Below are 17,025 nucleotides of genomic sequence, written 5' to 3' on the forward strand. Positions count from 1 at the left end.
GGAGAAGGATTAAGTGCAATAGTACGGTATGTAAACCAGGCAGCACCGTGTAGCATGTCGTTGTCTCTACTGCTGTAGACACGCTATTGTCTCAAGTAAATGCGCATTATAAATTAGAGATTATTCTTCCTCCCTGCTTCTCTGCCCCTCCCACCAAGAAGCTCAGCTCCTCCTGGTTGCCAAAAACAATAGACTCTACTTCCCGTGAGAGGGGAAAGAACTATCTTGAAGAGGTAAGGTGATAGACCCTGGGGTATGTGGTAGATGGCCCAGCTGAGGTCAGGTGCATCCTGGCTCTTCTTCCACTGCCGGTGTGTCAGTCCCTGGGATGCTGACTGGCCTGGGGACCACTGACCCCATCCCCGTGACTATAGACTTCCTCTGGATGACTCAGGTTTTATATTTTCTCTAAAGCATTAGATTTGCAAAACCATCATCGGCTGGAGTCCCAAACCATGTGCAGAGCAATTGAGTGTCCATCACCAACTGCATTTACAACTCTAGAAGAGGTCACTAGCAGAAGGAAAGGAAAACGTGTAGACAGCAAATATGGCCCCTGATTGGCTCAAGTGAGCAGAGGTTAGAGGGCATAGACTATTCCAGAAGGAAAAGTCATAGCCTAGACTTTATCTCAGCTGGCTTCCTTCTCTCTTTACGGCTGGGGCATAAATAAGCTTCCTTGATCATGGGGCCTATCACAGAGCCTGGCACATAGTTGGGGCCCAGTGAAGATGCGTTGAATGAATGAATGAATGAATGATGCAAAGGCTATTCCTAAGCGTGTTGGGGATACTGTAAGTAAATAGACTAAGACTTTTCCTGGACTGATTCAGATGCAAAAAGGCTTCAACATGGAAACACAGGCAGGTGAGATTCAGGTGTGGGACTCAGAAGAAAGGTCTTCCCTAAAGAGGCCTTTGGGGGAAATGCTAGCAAACAGGTGACTTGAAATCATGAGTGTGGATGGGATCGCCCAGGGAAGGGACTGATGAAGAGGCGTCCTCATGAGGCGAAGGAAGAGGGGTCCCAGGACAGAGAAAAGCCCAGAGAAAGTGAGGTAGCAGAAACCAAGGGGACTAAGGTGTAGAGGGGTCTCCGGAACCCAATGCTGCCACGCCAGCAGAAAAGATACCGACAGAAAAAGGCCACCGGGCTTGGCAGTGAGGGAGCCATCAGTGCCCTTTACAGCAGCCGTTTCAACAGCCTGCTGTGGGTGGCAACCAGATTGCAGGCAGCAGACAGTTTGCCAACACTTGGAATTTGTTCTGAGCTTCCGAAGTGTTAAAAGCAAAACAGAAACACATTGTGTGCTTACAGCAACAGAGAGCTACATCTTAAATGGCATTCGGGGCTCACTTCCAAATTAGGGCTTCCCGTTCAGGCTGGCAGGCTGAGGGGGTGTCGTTTGCCACATGGGATTTGGCTTCCAGAGCAGTGGAGATTTTTTTTGGGGGGGGCACACTTGAGTCTGTTAAATTTCTGCCCAAGGTATTTCCTCATCTGCCAGCAAACCTCCCAAACTCTAATTAGAAATATTAACTACACAGGAACATTATCTTCTCTTAGCAATTAGTCAGGCAACAGCACTTATGACAAAGCCACGTGCTCAAGCCGTGACAAAGGTGCTTTGGGTAACTGACAGTGAAGGAGTGGGTCCCATCCTTCAAAAGGTGCGTGGTCATCACAGGGTGAACTTACCTCCCGTCAGGTCATTAAACCGCCCTGTGGAAGATTAAGGACCATCAGACTGGGTGATGGCCAAAGTCCCTCCTAGCTCTGAAGATTATTCCATTTGGGGGTCTGATGTCAGATATGCAAATGTAATGCCACTTTTATCTGTGGGGGAAACTGAGGTAAAAGAAATAAGTGGAGCCCCAGTCCATGCCCTCTCCTGGGTCTTACAAGATGATACCGGGAACTAAGAGTTGAGAACCTATGTGGGCCAGAACCATCCTGGGTGCGTCTCATCTCTGCTCCATTCAGCCATCCTCCAACCATTTAAAGAACTTTATTTTCCTTTTCACACCTGAGGAAACTGGGGCTCCAGGAGGCTAGGAGACCTGTGCATGGTCACATGGAGAATGTGTCCCATCTTGGATTTAAACTCAGTCTGTCTCACTCCATAGCCCAAGTTCTCGCTACTAAAAGAGTAGCCCCAGTGAAAGAATCGGCATCGGAAAATATGAAAGTGACTCTGAACAAGGCCCACAGGTTCGCCTTGAAAGGCTCAGCCCACAGCCTCAGCTTGTCTGAGGAATTCGGGTACATGTCAGCCCCATGTGTCAATCTAACATTGTCACCATTGTCCAGTGGCAAAGATCCCTGTGAGGACTTAACATAGAAATATTCTGAGAAATTCATGAAAGGGGCCCAGCCTCGCTAGTAATCCTGGAAATGCAATTGGCACCACACCCAGTATGCATCTCATGCCCACTAGATTGGCAGAAGAATTAAAGTGATGATACCAGATTTGAGCAAAGATATAGACTAGTGAGAACTCTTAACACCACTGAAGGGGATCCAAATACTCTTTCAAATAAACTTGAAAACACCTCATTGTATTTGCAGGCCTCAACCTCGCAAAAACTCTTCCATATGGAAATAGGAGACACGTACAAAGATGTTCATAGATGCAGTGTTTGTAAGAGCAAAATAAATAAAAGTAAAAAGAGAAGCTGTCTGTCTACAGGAAAATCGATAAATAAATTATGGTATATTCATACTTGGAATATCAAGTAACAATCAAAATAAATGAACTAGATCTACATGCCATTATGCAACTAAATCCCAGAAATAATATTGTGCGGGGGGGGGGGGGGGGGGGGAAGCAAGTCAAGGCAGGATTTGTGTAATATGCTAACATTTACATAAAGTTTACCAACTTGCAAGATGGTCCATATATTATTGGGAATTCATAAAAGCAGTACAAAGGGTAAAGCAAGCATAGGGATGACAACTGTCCAATTCAGGAGAGATGGTAACCTCAAGAAAGTAAAAGAGATCATGGAGTCGGGAAGGGTATACAGAGGACTTTGTACCTGTAACGCTTTATTTTCCAGCTGTGTTGGATGCTGAGCTTCGGTGGCCACTGTTTTACTCTATATGTTATTTGTGACACAAATAATTCATTAACAATAAAAGTTATTTAGCTGGTGTTGGGAACATTCAGAAGGCCAGTTCTGGGATATTAATAAGCATTATTTAAATAAGTGTTAAGTGGTTCAATAACTTTGAGATACAGTGGCTTAAATAAAATTAAACTGGCTTTTTAAAAATATATATTTAGTTGTTTCGACATCCTCTGTTTCTTGTAAATCCCAAAGAGAATGTTATCCTATTTAAATTTTTTACCAGCAATCAGGGGACAGCAAACTATAACTGCCTGCTACTTCTTTTTGTAAAGAAAATTGTATGGGTAAGTAGCCACACCCATTTGTTTAGTATTGTTTATGGCTGCTTTCACACACAGTGGCAGGGTTGAGTTATCACAGAGACTGTATGGCCCACAAAGCCTAAAATATTTATTAAATAGCCCTTTACTGAAAAAATTTGTGAACCTGTTATAGGGCATTTTATGGGACTGGTGTTACTGGAAATGCATTTGGGGACTATAACATGAGAACTTTGTCCTTGTACCTGAAGAATTGGTATGTTTGTTTGTGAACATTTTTATAAAGAACACCATCAATTCTTTCTGGAATTCCTTGCAAGATGGTGTGTGTTTTCATCTTTAAATCTCCAGCACCTAGCACAATAGCCAGCATATACTTAGTGATTCCTATGTGCTTCACTGAATTGATTTCAATTTAAAAACCATTTGTGAAATGGATTAACTAGGATATAGATTCATTGGCTATAACAGACATGCAAAATACCCATGGCATGGATAAGATAGGAGTTCAAAATTCTTACCATGTAACAGTCTAGATATAAGCAGTCCCGGGCAGTTACAGCAACTCCAAGTCAGGGGCCCAGACACCTTCCTTCTTGTTGCTCTGCCATTCCTTAGTTGACACTTTCCTCTGCATGGCCCAATATGGCTGACCCCACCCACCAGGACTACATCTATCTAGTGGGAAGAGGGAAAGTAGAAGGAGAGGGCACGCCTCAGAGACTACACACATAATTTCCCCTCTCTCCCTGTTGGTCAGCACTTAGTCATGTGGTCACGTCTGCACAAGGGAACCTGAGAAATGTAGTCTCTATCTGGGCAGCCATGTACCCAGCTAAAATTCAAGTCCTGCAATACATAAATGAGATAAAGGATTCTGGAAAAGAGATATGCATTAAGGGCTTGCCAAAATCAGGGTGACTCCTTTTTCTAGGGATAGGCCTTATTTTCAACTCTTAAAATAAGCCATGATGCCGAATCCAGAGATATGCAATGCTGCTTCATTACTTTCTGCTCAAAATAGCATGACTACAGTCAGATATGAACACACTAGTTTCAGTCTCCTGTGTGTTTGCAGCCCTTGCATTTGAGATATATCTTTTTCACATATTTGAACAGACCCAGCGTTCTGTTGAGGGAAGGCAAACACAGTAGGTTTTGCCACTAACTGGGCATTTACTTATAAGGAGAAGAAAGGTTCCAGATGCCTAGTGTCTCTCACAAGGCAGAAAAGATTGGCCGGGAGGAAGATGCGGAATCACCCTTTGTTCACGTTGTCCGAAGCCAGTTTAATGAGCTGGCTTTTCTGTACTTCAGTAGCAGCATGAAACAGCAAGTGGGCACCATTTCTGGACAGACATTTCTCCTAGGAACTTTGCAAGCATTACATGTTCCATTTGCTGCAATAGTATAATTTTTTTTCTTAGAAAGCTACATGGCGATCTTGGTGTGATTTGCTTCAGCACAAAAGTCTCCACATGTTCATCTTTTTGATATCTCAGAGAAAAAGGAAAACATTAGTCGGGGGACTTGAAGCCTGTGTAAGGGAATTTGGCTTTCTTGGAAAAATATGTTGAGGAGATAGGGGGGTCGGGAGGCCTGTGTCCAAGTGAGGCCCACAATAAGCCATTTCACGACTCATTTCTGAAAGCACCATTTCATTGTCACGCTTACAGAATCCTGTAATGGAAACTGCTTCATATATAAAATACAATGCAAAGACATTTTATTACCCTCCACTTGGGTTTCTCAGCCTCAGCACTACTGACACTGGGGCAGGATAATTCTTAGGAGGGGACTGTCCTGTGCATTGTAGGATGTTTAGCAGCATCCCTCACCTCTGCCTGCTAGATGCCAGTAGCATCTCCCTAGTTGTGACAGCCAAAAGTGTCTCCAGACATTGGCAAGTGCCCCTGGGTGACAATTTCACCCCTGGTTGATATAATCACTGCCCTACACAAACCTAAGGGTATCCACGGAGAGACTTACTAAATGACTCAAATGACTCGAAGACATGGATTTGCTCCGAAATACACCTGTGACCCCTACGATTAGTTAACCCTACAATTAGTTAACCCTATGATTAGTTAACCCTACGATTAGTTAACCCTATGATTAGTTAACCCTTCTCAGGCTCCCAGTTTCCTGATCTGAAGAAGGTCAGGAGTTGAGCTCAGTGCTTTCTTTCAGCACCAACATCCTGGGATTCTGCGAGTCCGAAGCTGCTCCATGGGACTTGTCTCTAGAATACAAGTGGAAGGGAAGCAGGATGCAGAGGAGCGGATTTGGAGTGAGGGGCACACATGTGTGCAGGCAGGAAGGAGTGGGGACATGTGCCCGTGGAGTGGGTGGAGGCCTCGGTTGGAATGGCGAGAAAGACGAAATGGTTGAGAGATGGGGGACTTGCCAGAGGGGCAGTAGCAAGAGGACCTTGAATTTGAAGCCTGTGGCTGGAAATTTATATTTGGTTGGCACCCAGTACCTGGCATCTAGTACTTACCCAAGCAGCAGTTGAATAGAATCTCTGCAAATATGGAGGCCTTGGGTGGCACAGAGAGGCAGTGGTAAGAGCAGGGCTCCAGCAACAGCCTGCCTGGTTCAGCTCTCAGTTCTCCTACTTGCAGTCTGTGTGACCTGGGGCAAGTTTCTTAGCCTCTCTGTGCTGCAGTTTCCTCTTCTGAAAGATGACGATAACTTTTCTAGGGTGAAAGTAAGGATTAGATAAGATCTATATGTGAATGGGTGTGTGTGTGTGTGTGTGTGTGTGTGTGTGCGAGCTCATTCACAGGTATGTATAGGTTTTATATGTGTGTGTGCTTGTATATATGTAAAATTAGAATAGTTCCTGGTACACAATAAATGCTATATGTGTTTGCTAATATTATTATTACTATTATTAAACCAACGAACTATTTTGAGTAGGGAAGCACTCAGTGTTCCTTGCACACTGTTTGACATACAATAATAGATGATCAGAATGGCTGCTTTTTCCAATTTCCTGATTTCTGGGGAAGGAATATAATTTCTGGCTGGGCAGCTGCATGCCCAGCCACAGCTCTGTAAGGCCAGGTGACTCTATTGCTGTAAGGTAGATGTGGAGAATGGGTCCTGGGGGATAGTTAGCACTCGTTGTTACACATTCCTTTCCCAGGTGATGCCCTTGGTCATGGTAAAAAGTGTTTGTAGGAAATGCTATTGCCTAGGAAAGAATGGTACATGAGCACCAGAAAGCACATGATAAACTCTGAGAGTGTCCATACTACATTAGCCCAAAACGCCCATTTTACAGATAAGGAAACTGAGGCTGTCTGCGGAAATGTGATTTATCCAAGGTCACACAGCTAATAGAAGTACAGCCATGACTTAAAACCACTAGCCCTATTTATACCTTACCAGTTCCTTCCAGAGCTGTTCTGTTAGGCCTCTATTCTATAGGGTTCTTCCTTCCTGGCAAAGCCTGGACACGGCCTCAGAACCCTCCTTAACACATACTCCAATCAGCCATACCAAAGAATCGGGGTTTTCCCAGGAGAAGCCCTGTTTTCCATCCCTGGCTTGAGTGTTGTTTTGCAGCCAACACAGTGTTACACCAAGTCCCTGAGGAGGCAGTGGGGGTGTTGACTGCCTGTAGTGTTTCTCCTTCATTTCAGGTGGCTAATAGAGGTCCCCATCTGCTAGAAACTCAGCCTATGTCAGTATCTCCCATCCCGCGTTCTCTAAGTGCATGTCCACATTCAGAGCTCCGGCAGAGCAAGGATAGATTCAGTGTCATCTGATCACTCCTCACTAAAGCCTTCACACATAGCTGCTGCTGTCCCATTTTACAGATGAGAAAGTGGAAGCCTAGAGAGACATGCAATAACTTGCCCAAGGTTGTACTGCAAGGGAATGTGCTCTGTTGGCTTCTGCTTCCACATGGATGGTTCTTCCTGCCGCCCTTCAGTGAGTCTCTGAGTCCAGATAGATGAAGCCAGCACTGTTGTCTGCTCCTGGATTTCACAAACCTCTCTGGTGTGCCCACAGAGAGATGTGAGAGGCTGGCAACTTGATCCTTAATTACTGTTTTGAGTCAGTGCTGTACTCTCATTGTTCCCCCCTAGGCGTCTGCATCTTCGATTACATAGTCACCTACGTCGTCAAACAGCTTGCTTCAGACCCTTCTCGGTGACAGCCTGGGAGGGCAGGGCCGTGTTGGGCTCACGTGCTGCTGGACCCCAGCACCTACCCCGGTGCCTGGCCTGGAGCCGGCGCTCATTGAATGCATATGTGGGAATGAATGGATCGTGGCACTGACCTTCGCCTCTGAGCTCTGCAGGGCAGAAATCTCATCCCGTTGGCTTCTCTGTGCCCCAGTGTGTGGCACACAGCAGCGACTTGATAATGTTGGGTTCTGTGGGATTGGGCTGGGACCATGTGGGAACACACACAAACCCAGGTCTTACTTAACCCTGGACTTTGAGATGACACAGGTCTGGGTTGAAATGGAAGGAGAAGGAGTCCAGTGGCTTTAGGGAAAGATAACTTAACCCCTCTCGGGCTCTTGTTTTCTCATCAGTGAAATGGGGATGAAACCTGCCTTCTGGGGTTCCTGTGAAGGTTTAAGCAAGAGGGGAGCGTGGGCTCAGGAGTCAGGCTGACTGGATTGAATGCCAGCCCTACCACCTATGAGCCATGTGACCTTGGGCAAGTGACGTAAGCTCCGTGCCTGAGGTTTTCATTTGTGGAATGAAGAGAACAGGGCCCAATGCATAGGGTTATTTTGAGGATGAGATGGGCTTTTCCATGGGAAATGCTTAGCACATGGAGAGCTATTGATAAATATCAGGTATTATTATTATTATTGTTAACTATACTGTGTTAGGGAAACTGTTAAATACTTTTTAAAAAATACGTTTTCATTGATTTTAGAGAGAAAGGAAGAGAAAGGGGGAGAGGGAGAAACATCAATGTGAAAGAGAAACATTGATTGGTTGCCTCCTGCATGCACCCCAACTGGGGATTGAACCCTCAGCCTGGGTATGTACCATGACCAGGAATCGAACCAGTAACCTTTCAGTGCACAGGACAACGCTCAACCAACTGAGCCACACCATCCAGGGCTGTAAATACTTTTATTTCCCTGATTATTGCCAATATCTTTACTCTGTTCCAAGGCAACTAATCTGCCCACTAGCCTTGGGAAGCCTAGTCATGGTCATGAGGGCCCAGACCGTGGAATGGAGCTGCATCCTCTTTAGTTGTCCCCGTGACAGCCAGACACCTCAGCCCGTGTCCTGCGGTGGTAGGCTCCGCACCTTCCTTTGAGCAGGGCCAAGGGGCCCCTCCCCTCACACAGGGCCACCCCCCATCCCACCCCAGATGAATTAGAACAGAAGCACACAGACAGGGAAGCAAGGAGCTGAGGGAGCAACAGCAGAGCTGTCCCAGGCCCAGCAAGGACCAGAGCGAGGGCTGGGCTCAGAGGGACCGGGCTCCAGAACTGCTCAGAGGCAAGAAGGACCTGCTCGGGGACTGGCAGGGACTGGTGGCTGGAGGATGGGGGAGGGAGGGATGTCCAGATGTCCTGATCAAATCCCTGGGAAGAGGCCCCGCAATTAGAAAATAATGGCATCGTGATAAGTATGCATTTCGTGTATTGGGCAGTTATTACCACACTCTGCTGAGTGGTTCAGATGTATTATCTGCTCTAATCCCCATCACAGAGACAGTCGGCACTACTGCTGGCATCTCTGTTTTGCAGATGCGGAAACAAACAGAGGCTTAGAGAGGTTGTTACCTGCCCAAGGTGGCGAGGAAGAAGCCAAGTGGGGGTGAACTCTGGTCTCGGGCACTAGGCTCTGCCTGCTCCGGGGCGCAGGCTCTGGTGGCACACTAGGGCCTGAGCCTCGCTTGCCTTGCCAATAGAATGGGGGCAGTGACGGCAACAACAGCCCCTTCAAGGGGAGGATTGATGGACGTCGAGCACTTAGCACAGTGCCTGACACATAATGAGCAGGCAGTAAAGGGGGGGCTTTTTTTATTTTTTGGGTCAATCTTCACCCATTGCTTTTCAGAGAGAGTGGAAAGGAGGGAGGGAGAGAGACAGAGAGAGAGAAACATCAGTTGGTTGCCTCCCACTCAGGAGATTAAACCTGCAACTCAGGTACGTGCCCTTGACTGGGAATTGACCCGGAGACCCTTAGTTGCCTGGGCCAACACTCTAACCACTGAACAACACCAGCCAGGACAAGGGTAGCTTTTATTTTCTTTTTTTGATCACTGATGAGGAAGGTCATGGTGTGGGTGCTGTTTAGAACTTTTGGGGTGCAGACCCCAAGTCGTGAGTAAGGAATCCCTCTGAAGCCCAGAAATCGCCAGCACATCACTGAGATCTGGGCTGTACGGAGTAGTTAGTGGGACAGACCCTAGAGCCAGACCACCCCTGTGCAAATCCTGACTCCTCCTTACTAGCTGTGTGACCATGAGCAAGTTCATTCACCCCTCTGTGCCCCATTCTGCATATCTGTACAATAGATTAATAATAATAATCTCTCCTCATAGGCTTACCATGAGAATTAAACAAGTGAATATTTGTGAAAAGCTTATAGTATTCCTGGTACATCGCAAGTGCTAAGTATCTGTTAAATGTTAGTGTTTTAATTTTACATGTGAGAAAAGTAAATGAGATTAAACCGTACAGTGTTTCTCGGTTAGTGAGGGTCGAGACAAGCGGTGAACCCCGGGGGTCTGGCTTCGGAGCCCACCCTCAGGAGAGTCAGCTGGAGCCAGTGCTCAGGATCCTGGGAGCTGCCCATGTCCAGCGCCTGCGGGTCAGGATGGGGCCTGTGGGCAGAGGAGGAAAGAGGGCCTGGAAGCCTGGCCGGGCAGGCCCTCCACGCCCTGAGGGGCTCTGCCCTTCCTTGCTCATTGGACTCTCCAAGAAACTGTGCTTTCACCGAGCACGGTTCCCATTCCCCCTCCCTCCCCAACCTCTGACACCGCTTAGTGTGCTTACAAAACCCTCGGAGGGCCAGGGCTTCCCCTGGGGGAGTTTGTTAGCTAGGTGCCTAATTTGAGATCTTAAGAAGTGCTTTTACTGTCATGTTCTTTAGTCTCTGTGTCTCTCTATTTGCTCCTTCCAAATAGAGTACATTCTCCCGGCACCTTGCTTTGTAACTTATAATGATGATTATGATATGAAATCTCTAACATTTAGTGAGAGTTCTGTGCTAAACTCTGTACTCTTCTAAGCACTCCCATACATGGATTATCTCATTTAATCCACACCCAACATCTTAGGAGGGAGGTTTTATCACTAAACTCATTTTACAGATGAGAAAACTGAACAAAGGTTAAGTAACTTGCCCCAGGATCACAGAGCTGCTAAACGGCAGAACTGGGAGCCAGAGATTGTGCTCATAACGTCTACGCTAGCTTTAAAAATTAATAAAGGAATAAAATGTGTCTGAAGCCGCACCAGCTTGCACTTGTCACTCGGTGCATTGAGAGCAGCGGGATGCATCCACTTCCTGCCTCCACGCCAGCTCCTTGGGGGGGCGGGGGGGGGGACAGTGCTGTCCCTCGCTGTGCTCTGGCCTGCAGGCCTCCCGGAAAACGTCTTTCTGAAGTCATGTTCCTGAAGCAGTGGCAGCCATTGAGTCGGTCTCCTGGGGCCGGGGCCCTTGAGAAATCACAGAAATTGACCACCTCAGTAGCTGAGCTCTTACTTAAATTGATCAAGTTTTTTATGGCATCACTGAAAGCCACTGAAAGGGAAAACCACAGAGCTGATCACCTGCTGATGAAGCCCCAGGAGGCCGGCTTAATAGATTCCTGCATAAGTCAGTCCTGCACTTAGGAGGGCACATTCGTTTGTTCTGGCCATGGGGGACCTGTTGGTCTTCAGTGGCAGGTCCTTTAGCGATTTCCCAGAACTAGTCAATGGAGCTCTGGGTTGTGTTTCCAGGGATGCTACAGGAATTGAGATTTTGCAGAGTTCAATTTTTTAACAAACCCTGTTGAACAGAAAACCATGTTTTATGGAAAACGTTTCCTACCTGCTTGTTTGCCTGCCTTGGCTGGTAAAATTCAGTAACCAGAGCCATTACTTACTTTGTATGACCAAGGGATTCTCGATAAACAGATGTTTCCTGGGACCTCAAGAATGAGCGGTGGGCGGTACATGGCTCACCTATCTCTTAACTACCGTGTGCTTCCAGCATACAGGATAGGCACTGGGAGGTGCTAACGAGGGGGTTATGCCAGAGGAGAGGAGCATGCCCTTTTTTACAGGCACTGGCCAAAGAAAGCCTCCTTTGGACATGACATTCAAGCCCATACTTGAGGGGTGAGAAGGAGCCAGCCCCGCAAAGAGCCAAGGGAAGGGCATTCTAAGGAGAGGGAACAGCAGGAGCAAAGTCCTCAAAGCAGGAAAGATCTTGGTCTGTTGAAGGGACAGAAGAGGGGAGTTGCTGGTGCAGAGTGAAGGAGGAAGGGAAGGGTTGGAGAGCAGGGCGGGACCCTGAAGGCCCTGCGTGGGGAGCTGGGTTCTATTCTCATTACATGGGAAGACATTGAAAGGTTTTAAGCAGGGGCATAGCATGGTCCTGTTGCATTTGAAGCTTACTTTTCCCTGTGCAAGAAATTGGTTTGGAACAGGAGAAGGGTGACAGCAGGAACACTGGTTAGGAGGCTACTGCAATAGTCTAGGCAAGAAATGCTGGTGTTTGAAACCAGGGTCTGGCTGGTGGAGGTAGAGAGAGGTGGATGGATTTGAAATTGGGGATGTGGGCATGAGAGAAGGTTCTGGCTTGAGCACGTGGGTGGACTGGACAGTGGTGCCATTTATGGAGACTGGGGGACAAGTTTGGAGGGTGGGAGGTGGACGTGTTAATAAAAAGTTCCATTTTGGACATACTAAATTTGAGAGTCTGGGAGACATGGAAGAGATGTGCTCGAGTAGGCAGTTGCATTTGGGGACGCGCCAGCACCATGGAGAAGGGCCTGGTCCTGCTGAGAGGGGTCAGGCTGGGGTGCCAGGTCAGGTGGTGAAATCCTGACTCACTGCTCACCAGCTCTGTGACTTGGGGAAGTCCCTCATCTCTGGAATGGGGCTCCTAACTGCACCTACATTGTGGGCTTGTTGTAAAAATTGCATGAATTAATACATGGGAAGAGCTTAGCTTTCAGTAGTAAGTATTCAGTAACTGTCAGCTTCCTGTAACAACAATCTTTATCATTGTCGTCATTGACTACAGTGATTTTCGTGCCATTTGTCTCTTCCTAATTAAAATCAAGGACCTCTATAGCTGCTAAACACTTCTCCTGAGGCTCTTGGAATTATCTGTTGAGCAGTCTGGGAGCTCAGTGAACACGGGATGGGGTCTGCATCTCCCTCCTCCCAGTCCCCTCCTGTGGTGCCCACCCACAGTAGGTGCTCAGTAACATTTATCCAGTCACATGGAATTCAGTTTGACTCCAGAAAAATAAAGCCAATTTGAGGGAACCCATCAAGCACTGAGGATGGCAGACAGGAAAGAGGGAATTGCAAACTCAGTGACAATGACAATTCACAGCATCTTTGCTCCCAAGAAGAAGGCTCTTGATTCCACAGAGCACCCTCTTCCAGAATTAGACAGTGGTCTGTGAAAAGAAAAGCTTTCCTTACAGTGAGTCAAATCTGAAACCTCCCTGAGATTTGCGCGCACACACACACACGCACACACACACACAATCAAGGCTCCAGACACTTCAGTGCAACATGTGCAGACCCCGCCCCCTGAAAGCCTCAATGATATATGCCCCAGGACCTTCCCTGTTGCTCTCACCTCTTCTCTCCTGTCCATTTGGCCCGAAGCTTCTTTCTTACCCATTTTTAGGGCGCATCGATCCTTTAGATGAAGCCTCCTGCCACACCAAAGGTCTTCCCTCCTTCCCTGGAGATAGGTGCCGTCTGCACTACAGTGGGATCCATGGTCTCCCCTCGTGTTCCTTTAGGATCATGGCAAGTGGCTCTGCCCTTTCTCAGATAAAACAGTTCCGTTTCCAATAAACAGCGAATCATGTTCTAGTATAAGTTTGGCCCATGCACTATTTGCTGAAGTGTTTTTTATTTGCTGAATCTGGAGCCCTAGCTGAGTCTCAAGTCCAAAGCCCCCATGAACTGGGCCCTATGGCGCGGCCCCCTTCTTTGCCCCAGAAGTTCCAACCTGGATGCTGATGCCATGCCACGGTCTAAGGCCGGGCCCAGAGTCCTTCAGCCCTCCCCCATCACCTGGGGAGCTCTCAGGCTTCCCAGCATTGGGGTGGTCTTTAATCTTGGAGTCCAGGGCCCCTAAAGACCTTCCTTAGTTCTTCCCTGGGCTCTCATACACATAGGCCCTTGGAGCCTGACATGACGCACAGTTCCTGAGCATGGGTGCAGATTAGACCCCCCATCAGCAGGAGCTCAGGGCTCTCTGCGTTGTATCTTCACATGCACTGATGCACAGCTCCCCCTCGTGGCCAGAAGCAAACTCCTGGTGTCTCCTGTTGAGAGCCTCACGTAGCCTACCTACCGGGGGTTGGTTCTTTCAGGACAGCCTTGGGCCAAGGCTCCTTTGTCAGCAGGGATGAGTGACATATCAGGAACCCAGTGGAGGGTCAAGTACACACCCACCCCACCCACTTCCTGAGGTTCTCTGAGGCTCACCCCTCCGGTGCTCTTGCCAGATCCTACTCTTACTGCTGAGCAGGAGTCTCAGTACCATAAACAACAGCCCCACTCATTTCCTCCAAGGAGAAAAAGAGGGCCCCCCCACAAACCTAATCCTTCCAAGTGGGTCAGTTAGAGGCAGGAGTGGAACCAGGAATGCTGACCGCCTGGCCCCTTTCCTCAGCTTCCACCCTCTGAATTAGCAAGAGAAAGACTAGCAGGGGGTATGGGACAGCGCCAGTGGCAGCTCACGCAGCTGTGGGGTCCACCAGCCTCGGGGCCATCATCTGAGAAACGGGTGCCTGCATGTGGAGAAGGCAGAATCCATGACCTCCGCTCCATCCCAGCAGCCACAGCCTTCACTCGGCCCCTTGTCACTTCTCTTTGTCGTTGGTGGCGTCTTCTGTCCACTCAGCTAGTTCACTTAGCACTAACATGGCTTCTACCTCTCGGGGTGGCTCCCATAAACCCGTCCTCTACTCTCCCAGAGTTGGCCACCCAACCATACCAGGCCCCTGCCTGCTTAAGAACCTTCAGTGGCATTTAAGGATAAAGTCTGGAGCCTGAAGAATTAAGTCAAGCCTCCCTGTAATCTAGCCCCACCCTCAGCTCTGGCACCCTGCCTGCAAGTTTAGACCCCAGAAACACTGAAACCTTCACCGTCACCCTCACTCCACCTGCCATGTCTCATCTCCACACTTTTGCTCATACCAGCCCTGCTCAAAGTTCTGCCCCCTCTCCTCCTGTCATCTCCTTATGTAAGACACAGCTCAGGGTCACCTCCCCCAGGAAGCCGTGCTGAATCCGCCGAGGCTCTGTTTGGTGCATGTCTCCGATCCCGCAGTCACTGCATTTGCCACATGGGGTTATCATGGCCAGTGCCTGTGCCCTCTCCCCTTCCAGGCAGTGGGTCCCAGGGCAGGGACAGTGACGTGTTCAGCTGTGTGTCTTCAGCACCTAGAGCAGGGCTTGTCACAAATAGGTGTTCAATAAATGCTTAGAGTTTTGATTCAATAAGTGATTGATCAGTTCACCGTGGGAAGAAAGTAAACATCCTGTACAAGCAGAGTTAGCATCACCTTCTGGAATCCGCTGATGTCCCCACCCTTCCCTAACCTCTCGCTGTGCCCAGCTGGCTGGGTTCGTTTCCGAGGCACCTTACCATTTGCGATCTCACCCCATCTTGCTAGTTCTCTGCCCCACTTCTGCTATGAATGTAGAGAACCCACCCGTCCTGTGTTCATTTGGCTAACGTTTTTAACACCTCCGTGTGCTGTCTGGCACTGGGATGCAGAGACACACTACACAGGTCCCTGCTCTCTCGGAAGTCCCCAGCCTGGAGAGAGAGGCACACAAGGAAGGAGGCAAATAGTATGTGCCATGAAGGGGGGACAGGGTGACATAGTAGGTATCCAGGTGGGCTCTCCACACTGCCATGGTTCACATCCCAGCTCTACTGCTTGCTGGCTGTGTGACCTTGGGCAAGTCCTTCCTCTGTGTCTGTTTTCCTGTGGTTATAAGAGGGGTGATGATAGTACTTACCTCTTGGGGTTGAGTGGGGATTAAATGAACTAATTCATTTAAAGAGTTTAGCATAGTGCCTAGCCCCTAGTAAACATTCAGTAAATATTAGCCAATAGTCTACTTAGCTCAGTCCACTGTGGGAACACAGAGGACAGGGCAGATCCACAGCAGTTATACAGGCAAAGGGTCAGGACATCCACATTTTAACTGAAGCCAGGAGCGGGCAATGGACATAAAAAGCAAACGCAAAGTTTCCCGGTGCTGCCTGGCTCTGTGGCCTTCCAGGACGGTCCCTGAGGAAGCTGCTGACCATCTCTCCCTTCCTTAGGGCTGACGACTGCTTCTTTGCTTCTCGGAAGCTGGACGCAGTGGCCATCGAAGCCAAGTTCAAGCAGGACCTGGGTTTCCGGATGCTGAACTGTGGGCGCACCGACCTCGTGAAGCAGGCGGTGTCTCTCCTGGGGCCCGACGGGATCAACACCATGAGCGAACAGGTACAGGGTCCCCCGAGGATCTGCACACGCGCCCCCAGCTGCACCAGGAGCACTGCCCCGGCCAGATGGAAACGGCAGGCACTGACCAGAGGCTCCCCCTCCTGGTGACTTAGAGTGATTTTTGTGGGGGTTTTTAAGGTTTGGGGTTTTTTTTTAGTTTTCGTTTTTAAAATAAAAATACCCTTGTTCATCTTTATAGAAGTTGCAAGTGATCGTTGCAGCTGAAATGGAAAATAGAAAAAAAATAGGCCTATTCCAGAAAGGAAATAATGCCATCACCCGGATAACCATCATATTTATATTTAGTATGTGTCCTTCAAGTTCTTTTTCTAGCGTGGTTAAAATTAGTTCTCTGCAGCCTGTTACTGCATCACAGACCAACTCAAGGCAGATTATCACCAAACTTTCATGATATGTTGAAGATGCACAAAAGTCATTCTGGGGGACCCTCGGAGGAACCTCAGAGATAGGCAGCTGTCCCCCAAACCCCTGACACTAAGGTACAATGAAAGGCTGGTGGGTCTGCCAATCAGAGAGACCCCTTCAATGTGAGCCCCCGATGGACAGTCACAAGGGACAGATGGAGCTGCTTCTCACGTGGGTGGCTCATGCAGCAAGTTCCAGGGAAGGGATAGCAGCTAATACTTTTCTAGAGCAGCACCGAGAGGCCCTAATACACACATACACATACACACAATTTATGTATATATATTTTTAAGTAGGATTTATTATATCTTGTTGTTTTTCGTATTTTATAGGAAGGTACTTTGTAATATCATTAAATATTTGTTATCCCTTTCAACGGCTACTTAAAATGGTCATTATTTATTCAGTTAACCACACGTCAGTTGTTGGATATTTAGGTTGTTTTTAATCACTTATATCAATAATGCTGAGCTAAATAAACTTACACAAGTCTTTGTTCAAATTCCTGATTATTTCAT

At 48.0% G+C, this 17,025-nt stretch overlaps 1 protein-coding gene across 1 annotated transcript in view; it reads left to right on the forward strand.

The window, feature by feature from the left end:
* ABTB3 (ankyrin repeat and BTB domain containing 3) overlaps window positions 1-17,025 on the forward strand; it is a 246,484-nt gene that overhangs the window by 194,917 nt on the left and 34,542 nt on the right. The window contains exon 5 of the mRNA XM_087814880.1: window positions 15,916-16,081. Coding sequence (XP_087671006.1) covers window positions 15,916-16,081 — 166 coding nt within the window. The remainder of the gene's footprint in view (window positions 1-15,915; window positions 16,082-17,025) is intronic.

This window comes from Miniopterus natalensis, chromosome 2 (genome assembly GCF_054644295.1).
Source record: "Miniopterus natalensis isolate mMinNat1 chromosome 2, mMinNat1.hap1, whole genome shotgun sequence".
Taxonomy (NCBI): domain Eukaryota; kingdom Metazoa; phylum Chordata; class Mammalia; order Chiroptera; family Miniopteridae; genus Miniopterus; species Miniopterus natalensis.